Genomic DNA, 20291 nt, shown 5'->3' with positions numbered 1-20291 from the left:
TAATGTAAAAAGAATCTGACATGTTTAGAGAAATGATATTTATGAGTGTGAGCAATGTGGTGCAGCTCCAAATAAAAATCTGGATCAAATGAATATAAATGTGGTTTCATTAAGGGACTGTTTATTTATTCTGTATTTAAAGTCCTGTTGAGATCTCTTCTTTCATCACAGCCTGTTCCTGAGGCACGGAGATGAGTAGGTCCTTGTCGAGATCTTCACACTAATGACCGGTCGTTAGCTAAAGAACTCATAACCCTAAGAAGCCATCGTACCATTGTTTAAGAGACTCCTCTAAGCACCACTGACCTCTCCTTCACCTCTCTCCTTGAAAAAACCCAAACATATCATCAGTTATGTGCACAACTGCCCTTACTTCTTCTGCCCACTTTTCTCCACACCTCAAATCCCTTTGCCCCTTTCTGCAAACACCAGTGGAAATCGAATCCTTCCCAGTATCCTGTCAAATGCCCCAAATCTAAAAATATATCCACTTTGCTGGAGCCACATCTGAACTCCTTACCCCCTTTTCCCAGCACCACAACAGTTGCTGCCAAGATCCCTCCTTCTCTACGTCAACCCATACCTTTCCTCCTCTCCTTCTGTCCCCCTCTCCTCCTCCCTCTCTTTCCTGCTCTCCTCCACTTCATTCAGCCAGATCTAATTCACCGATGAATAATGGATGGATGGATAGAAGACTTTCATCTATCCAGGTTCTCTTCCTCTCTCTGTCTTCCTCTTGCGGGGTGGCTGTAGTGCTAATGCAGGGCAACATGCATTGGAGATGAGCCCAGGGACCTCCCACTCAGTCTGTTTGTCTCCAGCCTGAAGGATCACTCTCTTTCTGTTTCTCTTTCGGCTTCGGGCCGGTCATCGACGATCCCATTCAGCACATTTATCACTGCTTTCTTACCTCTTCTTTATTTCTGTTCTCCATTCCGTCATGATCATCTCATCAAACATGATAGTGAAGACATCTGGCAATCATTCTTCCTCCCGCTCTTCATCCAATTACCCATCACCTTTTTTCACTGTTCAATATCTCAGTTCGATTAGTCCCTGACCTTGGGAAAACGATCCTAGGTTTGTATTGACCCTGACCCCCCCTGCTTCCCTCCCCTCTAATACCCTCAGAAGCCTCATCAAACGACCAATTTCACAATCCACAGCCGCCTCCCTCCTACTCTGCTTTCTAAAATCGAGGCCAGTTTAAATCCACTCTGGACGCTAAACCTGCTTGGGTCATGAGAAAACCCATTGTGCGCGTGATGAAGAAATTTCCTGGTTTAATCATTATAAACGATTTTGACGTTGTGGTGGTCTATTGTGGACTAACAATCTCCACTGGGTAAAGAGCCCAGGGTTGACCATACTTTACACCTTCTGTATCCGCTGAGAGTTGTGTTCTCGTTCCAGTCACACGTATTTACCCACAGTTCCATTTATACTAAAATGTGGGTGCCACACATCCCACATTCCATTCCATTCCTGACGGTGGATATATTGTACCCAGAGGATGCACAGTCGACGCCTACAATCAATGCAGTCACAAATTTTGGGCTGCACGCGGACGTTTGCATAGAAGTCCATGCAAACCTTGGCGGACATGGGTGGATGACAACATTTACGCCACGAGGACCAGAGCGGACCCTTGGCGGACGTGGAAAATATAAATGAGCCTTTAAGCATCTCTCCTCTCCCGTTTCTGGGAGTGTTTCTACTGTTGATATGGAGCAGAGCAACAGGCATCGATATACAGCTACATATCATTTTTGCAGACGATAACAAATGTTTTCTCCAACAGCAGGAACAATAATGACGACAATGTCAACCTTAGAGGTCTAAAAAACCCATTTGATTATCCCGTAAAGTTGTCATGTTCCATTGTTGCTCCATTTGAGTTGGGTTAACTTGGGCCTTTCTCTATATCTACATTCAGGCTCCAAGATTAAGGAACAAAAAGAAAAAACCCACCCCCACAAAGACCCGACAATTAGCGCATGGAAGCAAGCGGCAGCAGCAGGAGCTTGTCAAAGAGGCCATCAATAATGCAGGCTGGTTGGAGACCCTGGCTGCCACACAACTGTCCTGCTTAGCCCTCCTGCCTGTCTACCTGTCTCTCTGTCTGTCCATCTATCTCCCATCCTCTTCTATCACCCTCTGAATGCCTGCTTGTATATGTTTCCCTGAATGCTTCCCCCTTGGTGTCGTGCATGTATCCTTGAGCTCCAGTATGGCTAGGGAGATACTGTGTGTATATGGTTATTTATTTATTCATCTACTGTAGAGATGCATCCAAGGTTGTTCACAGTGGATAAAGTGTGGACATATAATTCTTTTAATTGTGTATCATTTATGTTTGCTGAGCAATAACCCATAAACCACTAAGAACAGAGGGATCCAGTGGTTTGGTCCAAACGCAACAAACAAGCAGATGCATCAATATTTTTGGAAAGAAGAATAAAAGAACAGCAAAGAAATTACAGGTATCAGAAAGCTTTTACCACACTGGGTGAACGGTGACAGATTCCAACAGGGACCAACAGCAGTTATAACAGCTGCTGTTCCATCATATACGCCAGCAGAATAACAAACAGCCTACAACTAACCTCTCATCATGTTCGTCAACAACAACCGCAGTGGACAAAATGGCGGGTGAGCAAAGCGACATGGACAACAATAGAAAATAGCAGAATAAGTGCTGGTTGAAAGGTGTAGTTGAAGTGATTTGTGGCTGTGATTCACGTCGCTGCTTCCATTAAGCAAATAGGACAGCTCACACACAGGAACGAAAATATTAATTAAGACCTGGTCGGACGCTAAAAGGGGACGCTGACAGAGCAGGAAAATGCTGCCACAGTGTGCAGGTTTACTGCTCTGTTTATTTCCATGCAATCAAAGCTGTTAAAAGCCAAAACGGACGGGACAATATAGTACCGAAGGGAGGCGCAGGAACAAAAACCTGAGAGGTTGTACGGTGGAGAGCAGGAGGCTGGGATGAAACAATTAACATCTGGCTTTGTGGTTCCGTGCTCTGGCACACCGACCACATTCACATGGACGCCAATTCCAATTTAACCCGATTGAAACAATAGTCTGAATATGACACTGTCATGCAAACAGTATATTCTGATAACCAGCGCAAATAAGTTCATACTCAGTATAAGCAATAATCCAATAAAATGCTGAGTATTCCGACCCGAGACGCATAATGTAGACATCTTTAAGTCTTAACCGCATTATAATGTCCTATAGAGTCTTCACAGCATATGGCGACATCCTGCGGTTACCAGCTGCTTGACGATGCATGACCTGGGCATAAAAAATAAGTCGTAGCCTTTGAAAAATGAGAAAGAAAACATCCTAAATGGTTCCATCGTACATTCGACTATTTCAAGCTGGGCTTTTAAAACTGACTAAATAATATCAGACGCGATGACGTAGAGGATGTGATGACGTGTCACATAATCGGACTATGCTCTGTAACATGTAAATCAGAATATGAATGGAATAACTGATGAGCTACTCATGTAAACATCAAAATCGAAATAATGTCTCATAAGGTCAGTAGTCGGATAATTTGTGCACATGAAAAACACAGAAAATGTTTTATTTCATCCATCCGGCTCTACAGAGAGGTACCTTGTGTTTTATTCAATTTTATTCTATTCGGTTGTTTTCTCTTGTCTCATGTAACTGTTGAGTCAACTTTGAGTGGTGGTTTCATTTTGCTCTATGGAGATATTACAGTGTTTTCCTTCTCCACTCTGATAAAACAGCTCAGCAACTCCAGTCTAGACCACTTAAAAACAAACATATCTGGCCTGGGACTCACTGGGCCTCGAGCCAGATGCACCAAGATGTGTACAAGCACAGCAGTTATCTCTATTATTGCAATGTTGTCATGTCCACTAGCCGCATAGCAAGGACAAAAAGGTACTCATACTCAAACACGGTGCCCTGATAGCCACCCGTCACTATCTCAGCAGTTCGTCACTCAGAAAACTGCAGATAACCTGTGATACATTTCCATTTCAGTCTCCAATATAATGAGATTGTCATTCTTTGGGCTGCGAGTTGAAGGAGACATGGTTGCGATTATAGTGACGATATTTATTATGACATCAAGGGCTGTGCAACAACTGAAGCATGATCTGATCATCATAGAGGATTAGAAGTTTATTTGTTCACTCAAAGGACAGGTCGGGGCTCATAGGCTCCTCATTTCAACACAACCAAACACTTCACTGCTTGAGCTTGATTAAAAGAAAATTAGAGGTCACATGAAGCTTTTGGAAAAATACCATCACATCTTGTTTTGATTTGAATCGGTAAAGCAACTCATCGCCACACAAAGAAATAGTGCAAGCGTGCTTTTTTTCACACTGCAGCTTTTATGCCATTATTGATCTGACTGCATAAAACATGAAAAGCCCTAAAGGGATATGGCCACTGAAGGCCAAGCCACAAGACAGTGGGGAAAATAAGGTTTCCATTTACTTTTCCTTTGCTGTTTACTTTGTGATATAATATAGGCTGCAGTGCACATGAGGAATCTATTCATATTATTTGGGGTTTTTGGTTTCATTCATTCAGCTTTGACATCGAGACCCTGTGATACAGAAGAAAATCCATTCTCTGAGCTGTAGGTCACGCCAACCCCCTCCTTGGACAATGTGTGTGTGTGTGTGTGTGTGTGTGTGTGTGTGTGTGTGTGTGTGTGTGTGCGTGCGTTACTACACACTAGCCCCACCCTTAATCTCTGTGTGACTCAAACGGTGCCATCACTACCATCTTCTCCCCAGTCCGACACAGATACCATCACAGTAATGGACTGACCATTCACAGAGCAACAGAATGAAGGAAACAGTTAATGAATGAGTGGATGAATGAATGAGACAGCAAATGAATGACTTGCGGTGTAAAAGCTCAGCTAAAGTTATTTAAAATACTTTCAGACACACACACACACACACGTTCCTTTTAAAGCTGTGTATTTATAATCCGGGGGGCCATTGTGCTCGGATCTACAACAATCAACGGGCTAATTGAATTGGATCGTGGCATAACTCATTCTAATGGCTGGATCAGGGCGAACCAGAGACTCAACCAGCTGTTCACTCCGTTGTCGTCCACTGGTTCTTCACATTACAGCGATGGGGCGTTGTTTTAATTATTATTACACAAGGACTAATGAAGAATCGGAGGGAACAAGAACAAAAGATCTTGACGATGGGTGAAAGGTCACGTGCAGCAGCAGAGGTTCCATCATGTCCATGTATGTTTGCAACAAGATCTTTTAATTACTGCACATCCATCTTGTGCAGACTGATTATTGTTGGGAAATGATGCTGAACACGTGTAGTTTCTGTGGTTTGTTCACAGAGAGGCTCTCCGCTGTGGAGGCGCTGATTGAGCAAATAAAAACCACACTTGCACAGCGACGCATCAACAGAGACAATTATCAACTTATGGAGATCAAACCATGAACATAACACATTTATTTTACTGCTCTTGGCCATAATGTAGTGAGATTCTCACAATCTGACCATGATGCACATGCAGCGGTCTCTGCAGAGGGTTAGAAGTGCAGCCTGTGCAGGGTTGTGTTGTGTCTATCTACTATACAGCTCTATTAGATACAGCAGGGTGGATGAGCGAGGAGTTATAACCCAGTAAACGGTCTCCCTCAGGCGAGAGAAACATCTTGTGAATACCAAAACCTTGCTTTTTGTGATGAATGAGATGTGGAGGGAGGGAGAGCGATAGAGGGGTGCATCCATGAATCCAATCATAGCTATAAGTCGTGAACTGAAGGAACAGATAAAATATAATGATCAAGCTGTAAAAATCTGTTTAAAAAATATTGTATTACCACAGAGACTCATTTTAAAGAAACAATCACTCTTTCCAGCTTCTTTTGAGTGAATGTTTGCTGGTTTCTGGTTTTTATGCGACAGCAGGAGATTTACATTTACAAAAGTAGAAGAACATCATATAAGTTTAGCATATTTTTTCTAATAATGTTCTGGCCCAGTTTACATCCAGTCAGTTGAACTGAAGAGAAATTGCTGCAGAAAGCTTGAATTTCATAACACCTGCTAATCTAGTTTCTCTTATGAAAACTCAGTGAACCTCTGCTACAGGAGTGTGTCCCTGACAGGGCTCAATAATACTGTTTTTCTGCTTCGCCTGCTGTTTTCATTATGGCTACAATCCCCTTTCCCATAGAATCACCAAAGGGCATTTCTTCTCCTCTAAACTCTACAAATGCCGCTGCTGGTTCTGCTTTCTTCGCACTTGTCTGCTTCGGTGTTTTGGTCACTTTCTGAACTGTGTAACAAAAGTGTGAAAAGCTCACAAATCCATATGATTGAGTGGAGAATGTTGAAACGTCACGACGATACCAGATTAATGGCACAGTTTTATACTGATTGACCGATCCTGTCTCTATTCATAAGTCACACTCACCTATCATGCCACCGGCAGACAGAGGCAGACCAGTGACCCATGAGCACAGCTCAGGTTTGAGACAGGAAATGATTTATCATCTGTGTTCAGTTTGCCTTGTCGAGCTAACGGCCTCTGGAGACACCTCACAAAGCAGAGACAGCTCATACGTTATCACTGAACAAGACACGTTGGATAGACGTACAAACATACAGAGCTTATTCACACAAAGCAGATTAGCATTCATGTACACACTGACTATTTTGCATTACAACTTCTGAAAGTCTCCTTTTCATGCCTACTGCAGTCTAACATAAGTCAACTAGAATATACCACTACCAGCCCAACAATCCCCGTTTTTTTTTTTTAATCAAGATCGGTTAATTATTCTCTGGGAAATAGGTGACAATGTAAAAAACAAACAACCAAACAAAAAACAACATATATTTCGCAATGTTAAAGAAAGTGATAAAAACTAAGGGATCTGCTCCTTTGTCCAGATCCACACCAAAATATAATCATCTTTCTTTTCTTGGACCATGTTCCCCAACTTTCGTGGTAATCCCTTCAGAATTTGTTTACATAATTCTGCTGGCAAATACACACATGAAACTAAAATGGCACATACATCTCAGTTGAGCACATACCTCTGCCAAGGCCCAACAGTCAAGCTGCACCAAATTACACACACTCATAGATATCAGTCCTCTACATATGGTCATCACTGGTCATGGTCATGATCAGTAAGATCTCTGCATTATTTCTTTGGAAATTCACAAAAATGTTTAAAAAAAATCCTATCTTGCAATGTTAAAGAAAGAGAAAAAACATTCTGGATCTGTCCTGTTAAAGTGTCAATAAAATCAGCTCCGTAGTTTTTTCTCCTGCTAAAAGTCAGACAAACAGACGGGGTGAAAACAACCTTTAGAGAGGTAACAGCCAGCAGAAACTGATCTCTCTGCCTGACGCTGACTCATACAGAGAGTCTCGGTGGCTGTGTTACAACTTTGTCAGTCGGATACAATCACATCATTCTCTCCCCACATCAGCCCCCCATCAGCTACAACTGCCTGAGCAAAGGGAGACACAGCTCTGTGAAGGGGCATATTGAACAACACTGAAAAAAATCTATCAGTACACACATGCACATTTGGGGCCGAGCGCACACATGTTCATTACATCGTAAAGCACAGTCATGCAAGCAACGCAGAGGTCACTTTCCAGCAGCCATATTTTGATCGTCCCGTCACAGACACACACAGACAGGGCTGCACGTCACCACATCATAACGCACACGTCAAGCCTGCAACTAAAGAAAGTTGTTTACTTCCACAAACCGGGATCTAAAATAAAAACAAATGCTTCACATTCTTTCCCTCATTAGACATCACTTGTGCCAAAGATTAATTATAGCCAGTGGCCTTCCTTATCGTTGCAATGTTGAGTAGATAGCACCACTCAAAACTTAACCCAAGCTGGTGTCTGTTGTTGCTGACTACAAAGTAAGTGGACAGGTTTATCTTTTGTAAACTTCCAACTTCTCTTCTCAGCACTTTTGTCTCTTCACTCCCGTCTGTGTATAATTTAAAGCCGGTTATCTAAGATAGTGAGGGAGAAGGTAATGATTTACTAATTGCCTGCAGTCTGGTCGAGTCAGAGACTGAAGGGTGGCAGCACGTTAGCAGCGATTGACTATTTTTAGTAGATGAAGGCTGTTATTCTGGGGATGCCCAAACAGGCCCCGGGCAAAAGGGGCAGTGGGTGTGTGTGTCTGTGTTTGTCTGTGTTTGTGTGTGTTTGTGTGTGTTTGTGTGTGTGTGCCCGTGTATGCAAATAGGGTGTCTCCTTACCTTCTATGGAAGGAGCTTGGTCCTGGGCAGCATACAGCATTTCCTTGAACGCCTGATGAGAAAAGAAGAAAAATAATGCAGATGGTCAAAACTTCTGCATTTTCTGCACCCAAGCAACAACTGGTTTATACAGGAAACATCAATGTAGTTTTCACTGGACGTCAGAATTCATGTCAAAGTCCGAAGTAAATAAAAGTAGGGTGAGTTTCACATGGCCTAAAAGACAAAGTGTCACAAGCACTTGAGTCAGCTCGAAGCGAGGAAGATGTATTTAACGTGTAAACAGTAAGAAGTGATTACAGGGGGCAGCGAGTCATAACACAACTGTTTGCACCATATGCTTTTATAGTAGCATTTAAACCATCTAAAGCCATTTGAGAGCCATTAAATAACACTTCCTCCATATGGGGGGGGGATTGCAGCAACGGCCGCACAGCTGTTAACATATCGAACGACACGAAAACCCGGGCATTTTAATCCTCTTGTCCATTTCAATAACAGCACTCATAACACGGAGCCATTAAGCGTCCACAAATTGATGAAAACATTAAGACTCAACAGTAGTTATTTCAATGACAAATAGGACAGAGCGATTGCTACAAACATCAAATAATGCAACAACTACGCAGAGAAGATTTCTTCATAATGCATTGGTAATAAATTTTAGATTCCAGCTGCATGAAATGTGGGTCATCTTTTTCATGTGATGTTTCACTATGTTTAAATCACGAAAATCTCAGCAACACATCTCATACACCCATGAAAAAAGACAAAACTGTTGCATAAAGAATTATGACGCCAAAAGAGAAAAATGGTTGTTGTTTGGACTTTTTTAACATGAACAGTAAAAGATTGAGTCACTTTCGACACGTGTGGAGTTTGACAGAAGTTTGTAATTTAAACTGCCGATTGGGAGAAAGATGAAGATAGAGGAAGTCCGACAAACTGCTGGACAAATGAGACAGAGGAAAATCATTTAAAGACTTAGAGACAGCGACATTGGTTAAATGAGGTTTCTTCTCTGCAGTAAGATTGATCGTGAAGATAATGAAATGAAACGAAAATGAAATGACAGATAATTGAACAATGACTCATATGAACATTTCAGTGGTAATCAGAAGTAATCAAAAAGACTAGAGCTGGATCCTGTTTCTCATTAAATTATTTTGGAACTAAACTGTTCTGATTAAAAATAGGGGATAAAAAAAGTCTGGCTGTTAAACTTTATCAAGTTTTAATTAGTGATTCATTAAGTCAGTGTGTTTACGAGGCTCGAAAAAATGTGCACGAGAAACCAAACTTTACTCGCTTCTCTATCCCGCACTGGGTGTATTTAAAATGAAAAAATACATAAAGTTATTGGAGAATATTTCTGTGGCGCCTGTTAGCTCCTAGTAGTGTGGGTGATGTCTTCCCCCATTCTCTCTCCCCAATTTACGTTTACTGTCTGATCAATAAAAAGCAAAATGCCTAAAAAAAAGCATAAAAAGAACAGAGGGGAATATTTTTCTCTGTCATCCAAGCCCGACACCCTGCACGTTTTTCTCTCTTATCTCCTGAAACTGTTCTTTGTCCATGATCATATATAACCTGCTGCTTCTGGAACATGACAGAGAGGGAGCTCTGAGTAATTCTGTGTGTGTGGGGGACCTCTCAGAAACTGCTGTGTATTAGTAGCAGCCTGGATTGTTGATACTTTAGGTTCCTCAGAGATCTCAGAACATTCCATGTGTCTGTAGCGCTCGCTCCACCTTGTCTGCATGGTAAAGATCACAGGGGACCAACTGTGCATACACAACACTGGAGCAAGGCCCAGTCCTGGCTAATTTCTGGTAAGAAAAACCTCCCCTTTTCTCTAATATGTGGGAAACAGATATTCAGATTTAGACGGGGGGGGGGGGGGTTGTTCATTAAGATGGAGGCATCGCCATGGTGATGACAGAGACGGGAAAGCGGGGTGGGGTTGGGTGGCTCTTTGGGGATTTAGGCTAAACCTTAGGGGCTTGGAGAAAATCAGTGATGAAACCTGTAGACAAAAACTAAGCCGAGCCTAATGGAGCCCATCGGTTTGAATGACCATGCATTAACGTGATGATAGCCCATACTCACTCAAACAAACATGTAGGGAACACGTGTAAGTACTTGTGACACTCGACAGGCTTACAACTGCAGAGCGTCCATTCGATTGAATCCTGTCAATGGAATTCAATCCTTTAAAAGCTGTGGCATGTGGAGTGGACGCTAAACAAAAATATTTATGTGCTACATGTTCAAATCCTTCCTCTGAGGTACTTGAGATTGTTATCCCTGGTGACCGAGGAGATCGCACAATGCTCGTTAGGACTCTGAAGAGATCTCTGGCTCAAATAGAAAGCCAATGGTGGATCACTTGAATCCTTCGCTCTGCGGTTAAGTGGAAGAGGAGTGGAGAGGATGGGAGGAGAGGCTGCGGGGAGGGGTGGAGGGAGGCCGAGGGCAGGTCTGGTCGGGGACCAGATGTCCTCCCAGTGGGGGAGGAACGATGAGGTGAGGATGGAAGGAAGGAGGGAGGGAGGTATATAGGAAGAGGGGGGGTTCACAGCAGTTGCCGTGCCTGTTGTATACATAAGGTTCATAATGTAGAACATGCTGATAAATCACACTTTCACGGCGCAGACAACAGATAGGGTGCTGTATATTTAATGCACTGTTTACATTGTGTCTGCATGTTACAATGCAAAGCTCAGACATTTAAACTGCATCACTTCCCTTAATGACATAAAGGCGGGGCTTCACCTTTGAACAACCAGCCATCACTCACTGAAATCACACAGGCACCTGCTTTACATCCACATACTGTAATGACACTTTGCTAGTTTGAATTTTAGATGCGAGTATGCACATGCACTCTCCTCCTCCTCCTCCTCCTCCGAGTTTACACGAATGATTAGACCTCAGATGTAGATGAACAAGTGGCCTTGTTCTCTCGCCCACACAAACATCTGCATCCCTGCCTCTCTTTATACCTGTGCTGTCCAACACACAGTTATATAAAACACTTTTAATCACATGCCGTTATACAAGCAGCTTTGCTTTTTGTATAACAAATCCTCCGGCATGTAGGGAAATGAAATTAGGAAGCAGAAAATAAACTTGAGACTTTATGTAACACCCAACATAGACATAGGTGCGAATCCACCTGCATCCCCTGCCCTTTGGAACAAGGCGCTGGAATCTGCAGGACCTGCACACGTCCATACCAAGCAGCTGTTTAGCATATAGGTTTATAACTACAATCCCACAGGATAAAGAGAACACCTAATTACTCCATCACTCAGTTGCCTTGTCAATGCCTCCACTCTCAGATGAAGTGCCGTACCAGCTAAAGCTCTGTATTTTTCGCTGGAGCGGCCACTTTGCTGCATCCTTCACATCTGCATAGAGACTCGCTGACCAATCTGCACAGGCGGCGCACAGATTTCCACACAATGGGGTGGTCCGAAAATAGGAGGAGAGGGAAAACGGGGCACCGGGTTAATTAATCCTACTAACGCACAAAGGCAAGAATATCACTTAAATCCACGCGTCAGTTTGGATGTGGGCAGCTTTACTAACACAGCCACTGTGGAAGTGTCCTATTTTTTATTACGGGTACAAATGACCTGCACTGCTGGAACAATGTGTCATTGTGTCATTTTATAGACAGACAACGGAACTACAGTGCAGCCTGCAGAGGCCACAATGCAGAATAAATAGACAGTTTGTGATGACTACCTCTGTGCATGATAACTGAATGTTTGCTGAATGGACTTCAGGGTCTCTGCACAAGTCCCTGAACTGCTTGTGTAACTCCACAGCAGCAAAACCAGGCTTTGTATTTTTCAGGGACATTAAAATTGATTTCTTCTAAAGTCCGATTCATCTCATCGACCCACGTCACGAAAGTTAAACGACTTTACTTGCATAACATAACTTTTTATGTTTGTCCTTGTCTCTTGACTGGTTTCTCGGGAGATAAACGCCTTGACTAAGATGTCCATCATCTGTAGGTGTAAGCTCCCTCCCAGCTCCACCCACTCAGGAGGTAATGGTGTTTACGGAGGTCAGACAAAGACTCAAGGCAGCCGCAATCACACAAATACACAGAAAGCCCTCCTCCCTGCAAACCCTTAGGACATATATAATTCAGATTTGAGAAAGAATAACAACTGTACAGAACAGACAGTAATCCTCCAGTTTTACATATTTAAACAGTATGTGTGATGACTATATGATTGCATAGGCTGGATTTTCGGGATAGAGGATAACAAAGGTATTGTTTAAAGGTATTTAAAGATATGGACTGATGAAGTCCACCAATCTTTCCTGCTCACAGAAATCAGTTAATCGGTTAATAATGTAATCAAGTAACCTTAGATATAAAAGAAGAAGCTTAAATTTAAATACAAAAAGATTAATCATCTGCTCTTGAGGGCATTTTAGTCATTAAAGTGCCCCTATTGAAATTTGCTGGTTTAGATATATTGTTTAAATACTATCATATTAAATCTTTACTCTTACTTAAAGATTATTATATCTATTTAAACTCAGTAACATTGGTACACACGCAGATGACAGAGAAAATCTGCCATCATCCATCTCAGGTCAGTGAGTGCCGAGGCGAAAATCTGGAGGTGTAAAATGGCTGGTATGGTCATGCATCTGTCCCTGTCTCACTGAGCGGCAGTCTGTCCATACAAAGACTCAAGAAAAGCTGTGCATGTGTGTTAATGACCAATTAAAAGTAACAGTGATACAGCAGAGTTGTCCCTCTTCCCAGTGTGCTCACCACATATCTGACATCTCTTTCATTGGTTTTCACTGGAGTTGTGTTGCCTGAGGATGTTTTTATTACACACTGATGACAGCATATCATTCATGTCAGGCTGGAAAGATCCAAGTGTCTGCTGCTGCGATTATGCAACTTAACAGTCACATTCGGGGCATGTTTCCAAAATAAAACCAGCTCAGTGAGCCTGTGTTGAGTCTGGGATGTAGGTTTCTGAGGTTGAAGGGAACGGGTTCTTTGTCTATAATTCATAGAGCTAAATGGAACGGAGCAGCCTCTCCTGTCACTGCATGTCTGCACTGAAGCTCTTAACGTAGAGCCAGTGACAAGTGGGGTGTGAAAATAAAATGATCCTCAAGTACTGTACACCACCCAACAAAGAGCATGTGTGCACACAAAGATCTAAATCATCAGACATCAGAATATCCTGTCAGATGAAGACTTGCAGGTGGAATTCAAGAGAAAAAAAATTCTGTTAAACTGTGCAAAATATTTATTACTACATCTTGATTTAAAAAAAAAACATGAAATATCATGTCTACAATCTGTTTTCTCTTGCAAATAAACGTTTTAAAATGAGGGATAGGAATCTGAAATATTGCAGCAATGAATAATTGATGCTTGGGAGATTACCATTGTGTCCAGTAAGATTGTTGAAAATAAAAAAAGGATAATTAAAAGACTGTGATTTGTTTGTGGTAATTGCAGCTATGGATAATTAACATGACCCCTATCCCCTCTTTTTTATGTATAACCCACATATTAGTTATATGATGAACAACCAAAGGGAGAGAAATATCAAAACATGGGGAAATATATGAAATCCAGGATGGAAATATTTGCTTTATACGTGAATATGAAAAATGTACACATCAAAATAAATAATTTAGTTTAAAAAACATTCAGACTGTAAATTGATAAAATATAGAATAAAAAATATTGTATTTTTTTCAGCATGAAAAGCATCGAATTGTTCAGTAAACTGTTCATTATGTTCTTATTTAGATGTTGTAAACTCGGTAAACAACAATAATAAACACTGAATGCTCCCTGTGGCTCTTAACAGCCGCAGTCAAATTGCCCTCCATAAACAAAAGGGCTTCCCTTATGTTTCCCGTCGTTCATTGCTCTCAGGAGGAAGATTTACTGAAACTAAATATATATTTATTCATAAAAGCTTCCCTCCATTGATGTTGACTCTTATCTTCTTGTTCCCTGTGATACTTCCCAAGTAAATGTGGTGTATTTGTGAGAGTTTTCCTCCGCTTGTCCAGGCTGCTTTTATTTCCAATAGAAGATAAATGTCACTTTACCTCATACTGGAGATATTGTTTCCTCCACTCGGGAGTGATGTGGGAAGAAAGATGCTCCGCGAACTTCATTTTGCCGGAGCAGGAGTCCCCCTCTTCGAACCTGGGTTAAAATCCTCCGCTTCTGTCCCCTGTCGACGCGACTTTCTGGGGGTTTTGTGTGTGTGTGTGTGTGTGAATGGCAGTCAACTTGCTGCAGCTCCACATGCGGCGCGTCAGCCCGGCGCTCTCCGCTCCGCTCACTCCGCGTGTGGCTCGTCCCGGTCTGTGCGCTCCGAGCGGATCCCGTCCCACATACTACTTCACGGGAGGGACCGCGGTGACGGCAGCCTCTGCGTTTTGGGGGTTTTGTTGCTTAAAACAGGTGGTCGGGTGTGAGGGAGCCGGTGAGAGCGGCTCGGTCAGTGACTTTGCTCCGTCCCTCGCTGGGCAGGTCTGGGGACAGTGCGGTCCGCCATCGCGTTGAGCCACAGGCGACGTGGTTGCGTCAGCAGAGCGCGCAGGGGCACCGGGCGTGGATGGGACCTCCTGTCAGAGTGCTGGCAGCGTGGTCAATGATCCCCTCACCCCTCACTCACCCTCACCCCTCATTCACAGAAACCTGACCCCCACGTGCCGCCCGCTGTTGCACGTGGTTGTTGTTGAGGATCTTAAATGAAATAGCGGATAGAGTTAAACCTTAAAATAATTGACATACCTTGATAAAAAAAAATCCTCTAATGACTACAAACGTGTTTTTTCAAAAGTCACTGTTCTCATATCTTTGTCTCCTCTCTTCCACCAATTCAAATGATTAGAGTTAAGCATATTTTTCACAGGCTTATCTCCACATTTCCAAAATAAAGCCCATCTGGAAACGGGACAGCAAATGAGTCCATACTTGGAAAACCTGCTTTAATGAAGAGGTCTTCGTTTATGCTCTGGAAAAGTAGATAGTTTCAAAATGACAGGATAATAAGCTACCATCACTTACAATATTTTGAAGGATCTTATTATGTTGTCCACTGATTTATGGGAAATGCAATGAGAGCGAAACCAAAAGTGATTGTGTGTCGGAAAGGTGTTTGTCTGAATATTTGTATTGTCTTGTCTGATCTAAACTTTAGCTAAATCTGCTCTAAATTCAGTTTAGTTTCGTTTTGAATGAATCTTCTTAGCGGTGTTTGGGAGAGGTGACGAGCAATCCTTTTGTATATAGCGGCATCTGCTGGACAAACTGCGCTAATGCAGCCTGCTGCCAATGTGTCTGGTTGACTTAATTTGTTTACTTCATAACAAGTGTCAACAGAAACTTTCACAATCAGGCCTCATGTGAATAGCGTGTTGATTACAGTACAAGAATAATACAAAGATCAGGTTGAGTGGATTAAAACTGAAACTGGACCTAAATAGAACAGAAAAGCGATTAAACGAGTCGCTGGTCGAAAAGCTTAAGCTATTCAATCAAAGGCTGAATTCAATTCTCCTCTGTTACTGTTACAAAGCTGCAGAACTCAGAAGGCAAAAGATGGAGCTAAACCTTAATGAGCTCACAATAAAAAAACAACAACTAATACGCTTAACATGCAAAAGATTAACCATAAACAACACAATCAACAAAACCATAAACATCCAAACTGCATCTGAATAGCAACATTTCTGAACCCTGAGTCTTTTCTATTGTTTAATGTTAATTGTTTTGTTGCTTCATGTTTTTCTCTCCTGCCGGGGAAGCACTACGAAGCCCGGTCAGTAATGTATCTGGAACCTTCGTTCCAGCTGGTGTGTCAGCCGGGGCGTTTAGTTGACAGTACCAGCGACGGACCAGCGACAGAAACAATCCGACTGTCACTGATTCTCAGCGATAACTGATGGAAATAAGGAAGTAGCCGCTGAATGACTTTATAACTATTTATCCGGCAGCTGCTTTCTGTTCCTATTTAATATTTTTCACGCGGGTCTGCGGCGCTCGTCGTGTCTGGCAGTTCGCCACACGCAGCAATAACAATGGCTTCTGGGTCACCGTCGTCCTCCCCGGACACTGCGACGGGCTCAGGTACAGACCCAGCCCGGCCCGACACGGGGGAGCCTCTCGGTGGAGCCGGCTCGGACTCCGACTCGGACTTGGGTTTGGGGAAGTTTGACTGCAGCGCCATGGAGATGGGGGACAGGCTGGAGGGAGAGGACCTGATGGCGGACTTTGACTCCGCAGCCGATCGCGTTCGAGACCTGGTCCAGACCGCGGGCAGAGACCAGCTGCTGTACCTGTACGCCCGATACAAACAGGTGAGTGTCAGACCGCCTGGACCAATGGAGAAGCCCTCCAGTGGTGGCGTCACGTGACGGTACATGACAGCCACATGGAGGGAATGATCCACATTCATGCTCCATCACTGGGTCAAGATCAGGTCGTTTAACCTCATGTCTGTGTCTTCTCCTCCAGTCTCACTAGGCTGAGTTAACCAGCTTATTGATCGACGCTTGTGTTCACAGGTCAAAGTGGGAAAGTGCAATACACCAAAGCCCGGCTTCTTTGACTTCGAAGGACAGAGGAAATGGTATGAAGCTGCAACTTGGTGACCAGGTCACAATGACGAGTCTGAACACAGTTGGAGATAAACAGGGGTCACTTTGGTACTGTAGGTTGTAGCTCACATTACACACACACACACACACACACACACACACACACACACACACACACACACACACACACACACACACACACACACACTTATAGAAAGCTTCAGACATTGACTGTGTGTGTCAGAGCGAGCATTTGATTGTCTACTCTACATTTTACACGTGTGTTATGCACACGGTTTTACCAGGCTGGACAGTATGACCAACAAATACATCAAGATCAAAATCTTTCACATCAGTTGATATCAATTATCACTAGTTTCACATTATTATTTCTTTTAGGTTGAAATACTTGCTCTTGAGTGAGGGTTGTGGTTTTTAACTCTTCTTTTTGGCCAGAGAATGACAAACACTTAATAAACAGCAAAACATGATACAAATCTGAGGTAAATCAATCATAATTTATACCTCTTCACTGTGCTGACACAATGCATAAGCATTATATCAAGATATATTGGACATGTGTTATTTTGCTATTGATGAAAGTTGTATTGTGATAGTTATTACCCAGTCTATTTTCTATGGTTTAATATGAACTGCTTGTCCTACATGAAGTAAAAAATAAAAATATACTGTATATAATATTTTCAGTTTGTGTCAGTTTATATCAAAATGTCTATTTCACATTTTATTTTGCTGTTTTCATCCACTTTCCAGTGGACATTGTAAATCATGACACCCAGTGCAGATAAAAATGTTCATCTGTAAATGATGATGATGATGATGATGATGACGATGGTGATTATAATGATGACAGTTATGATGTTATTGTTACAGGCAGGCCTGGAAGCAGCTGGGAGACATGGAAGCAGAGCAGGCAATGCAAGAGTACATTTCATGTGTCAATGTGTTAGACCCTGAAGGCAGCACGAAGGTAATAACATCCATTTCTAAAAAGTCAAAGCTGATTCCCACAACTTCACACACTGTCAAGTACTATACTATACAACTTAGTGTTATTCTGTCTTGTACTAAAATTGATTGCAAAATAAGAACAAAACAAAGTGATAACAAGTTTTGACACACTTTCATATAAGAAGGAACAGGGAGGTTTAATAATACCCTCTTAAATTCCTGATGTAAATATCACAGATGCTTAATGACTTGCAGACTTGATGAAACGTATACTTGTCTTTTTTGTAGCCATCTTTTTGTCCTTCTTAGAAGTCAGTGTTTGTGGATTTAATGATATTATGAAATAAGGCAGAAGGTCCAACTCATTCAACCAGAGAATATTGTATAGAAGCTTATTTTGCTCTAATCCCACCCATCTGGCACTTTGTATACAAGTATTTGAAATAAACACAAGTATTGAACTCCTGTCCATGCTGAGAGAAAAAGGACAAATAGGGAAACAGCCAATGTCAACTTTGTCAAATGCAGTATGGTGTTTTTGTCAGTAGAGGTCAGTGTCCCAGTGTCGGTCCTTTTAGTTGCTCTTTATTCTGTACATGTAGCATGAAAAATACATGAGGAGGTTATGTTGTCTTCCTCACTGTCTGACATTTTGGGACATGAATAATACATCAAGCTTTCAGAGTATAGCTGAGGAGATGTGTCTCCATGTATGGTGACACAAGAGAGTTTGTTTACATCTTTACTCACTGCTGAGTGGAGTCTTCCAACTGTCAGGAGAGTTGTGTTGCCACGGACAACCTGTCCCCTGAGGCACACGCGTTCAGTTACAACAACAAGTTTAGACTGTCTGTGTTGTTGGGAAGAGGATTATTAATGGAACACTAAAAAGAACAAACTTGTCATGCGAAATATTAGCATTAAAATGTGTGCAGGATAAATATGCTTATGTTGAAGAAGGCCAGCTGTTTGCTCTGCATGATTACAATGGAGATTATAAAGGAAATGCTGTTCTTTCTTCAAGTGTCAGTTTTTAAGGAGCCATTCTCAGATGATGATCTATTGAGCCGGCTAAAGCTCAGTGCACAGTGAAGTTTATTGCAGCTGGCAGCAGTCAGTGTTTAGCATTTCTTCAAATGTTGTTGCAGAGCCAATTTTGAAACTGTTAATTTACAAATTTAGCATTTTACACCCAAAATAAGGTTGTAAAGTTGCTATTTGGCCGACAGTAAGGTAATGGGTTTCTAAATTTAGTCTCCATAACTTTGGAAAATGCTTAATCATTCTGCAAAGCTTGGTGGATTTCTACTTAATAAAGCCAGATGAAGTTTGATGGCCAGAAACTCAGATATTAATCTGACATTTAAGATTTAAAAAAAAGAATATCCACTAATAGACTTTTGTTGTCATATGTCAAAATTGCCAGGCAGCATATATATGTTTTAGGGTTGATTTAAAAGTCTCTCATAAACATTTTTGTGTACATACTGGTGATGATTGTAGCCACTGAAAGAAACAGTCACGTTACATTTTGATTTTTAAGGTACTGACATATTTAGTAACTAGGGAATAAAACTTATGTTCCTGGTGTCAGGGATATGGGATGTAAGTCAGTAACTTGTCATCCATCCATCCATTATCTATACCACTTGTACTTTGAGAGTCACGGGAGGAGCTGGTGCCAATCTCAGCTGATATTGAAGGAGAGGTGGGGTACACACACTCATTTCATTTCATTTATTTGTTTATTTGACAGGGACAATGCTCATTAATCAATAGCAAAATGAGTGTAAATGAGTTGGCTCAACAGTCTAATTTGACATTCACATTCTCACATTCCCTCCTACTGTCAATTTAGAGTCTCCAATTAGCCTAACCCCAATCTGCATGTCTTTGGATTGTGGGATGAATTGTGGGATGGATTTGCAGTCAAAATAATGTTCTACAAGCCCCGCCCCTGAGAGATGGAATCAAGTTGTTTCTTTTCCTATTATTGAAGAACCAAAGAATACATTTATGTCTGACCCACTGTAGTGTCTCATGGCTCACAAGTTTCTTTTTGACCATTGTCTACGTTCCCTCTGGTTTCCCTCACATCTTCATTATTGCTCCTTTCCCTCCCTCCTCTTTCTTCTCCACCTCTGTGCTACCTGCTTTTCTTCTTCACCCCTTTATTCTACTATTACCCCCTCCCTCTTCTTTCTTTGCTCTACGTCCATGTTAATGTCACTTTTATAGTGTCACTATCAACCACACCTCTAATCCTGACACGTCCTTTTGTCTTTGACCACACTGCGGGGGCAATTCTCGCTGGCTCTACCCCATAGCTGCACAATGCCAGGACCGAGTCCAGCAGAGCCCCCCCTTCCTGAAAAGAAGCTGATTGTGTTAGTGTTAACA

The 20291-nt window shown here is 42.1% G+C and overlaps 2 protein-coding genes across 2 annotated transcripts in view; one reads left to right on the top strand and one right to left on the bottom strand.

The window, feature by feature from the left end:
* The window catches only part of xpr1a (xenotropic and polytropic retrovirus receptor 1a), a 70690-nt gene extending 55706 nt beyond the window's left edge, over positions 1 to 14984 (bottom strand). Inside the window, exons 1-2 of the mRNA XM_034584031.1 lie at positions 14418 to 14984; positions 8298 to 8349 (exon numbers count right to left, since the gene is read on the bottom strand). Coding sequence (XP_034439922.1) covers positions 8298 to 8349; positions 14418 to 14486 — 121 coding nt within the window. The 5' untranslated portion in view covers positions 14487 to 14984. The remainder of the gene's footprint in view (positions 1 to 8297; positions 8350 to 14417) is intronic.
* Positions 14985 to 16183: 1199 nt separating this feature from the next.
* The window catches only part of acbd6 (acyl-CoA binding domain containing 6), a 30087-nt gene continuing 25979 nt past the window's right edge, over positions 16184 to 20291 (top strand). Inside the window, exons 1-3 of the mRNA XM_034584034.1 lie at positions 16184 to 16679; positions 16887 to 16951; positions 17814 to 17910. Of these exons, the coding sequence (XP_034439925.1) occupies positions 16401 to 16679; positions 16887 to 16951; positions 17814 to 17910 (441 nt within the window). The 5' untranslated portion in view covers positions 16184 to 16400. The remainder of the gene's footprint in view (positions 16680 to 16886; positions 16952 to 17813; positions 17911 to 20291) is intronic.

Source organism: Hippoglossus hippoglossus, chromosome 4, assembly GCF_009819705.1.
Source record: "Hippoglossus hippoglossus isolate fHipHip1 chromosome 4, fHipHip1.pri, whole genome shotgun sequence".
In the NCBI taxonomy this organism is placed as follows: Eukaryota; Metazoa; Chordata; class Actinopteri; order Pleuronectiformes; family Pleuronectidae; genus Hippoglossus; species Hippoglossus hippoglossus.
This window is presented reverse-complemented; position numbering and strand designations above follow the sequence as displayed.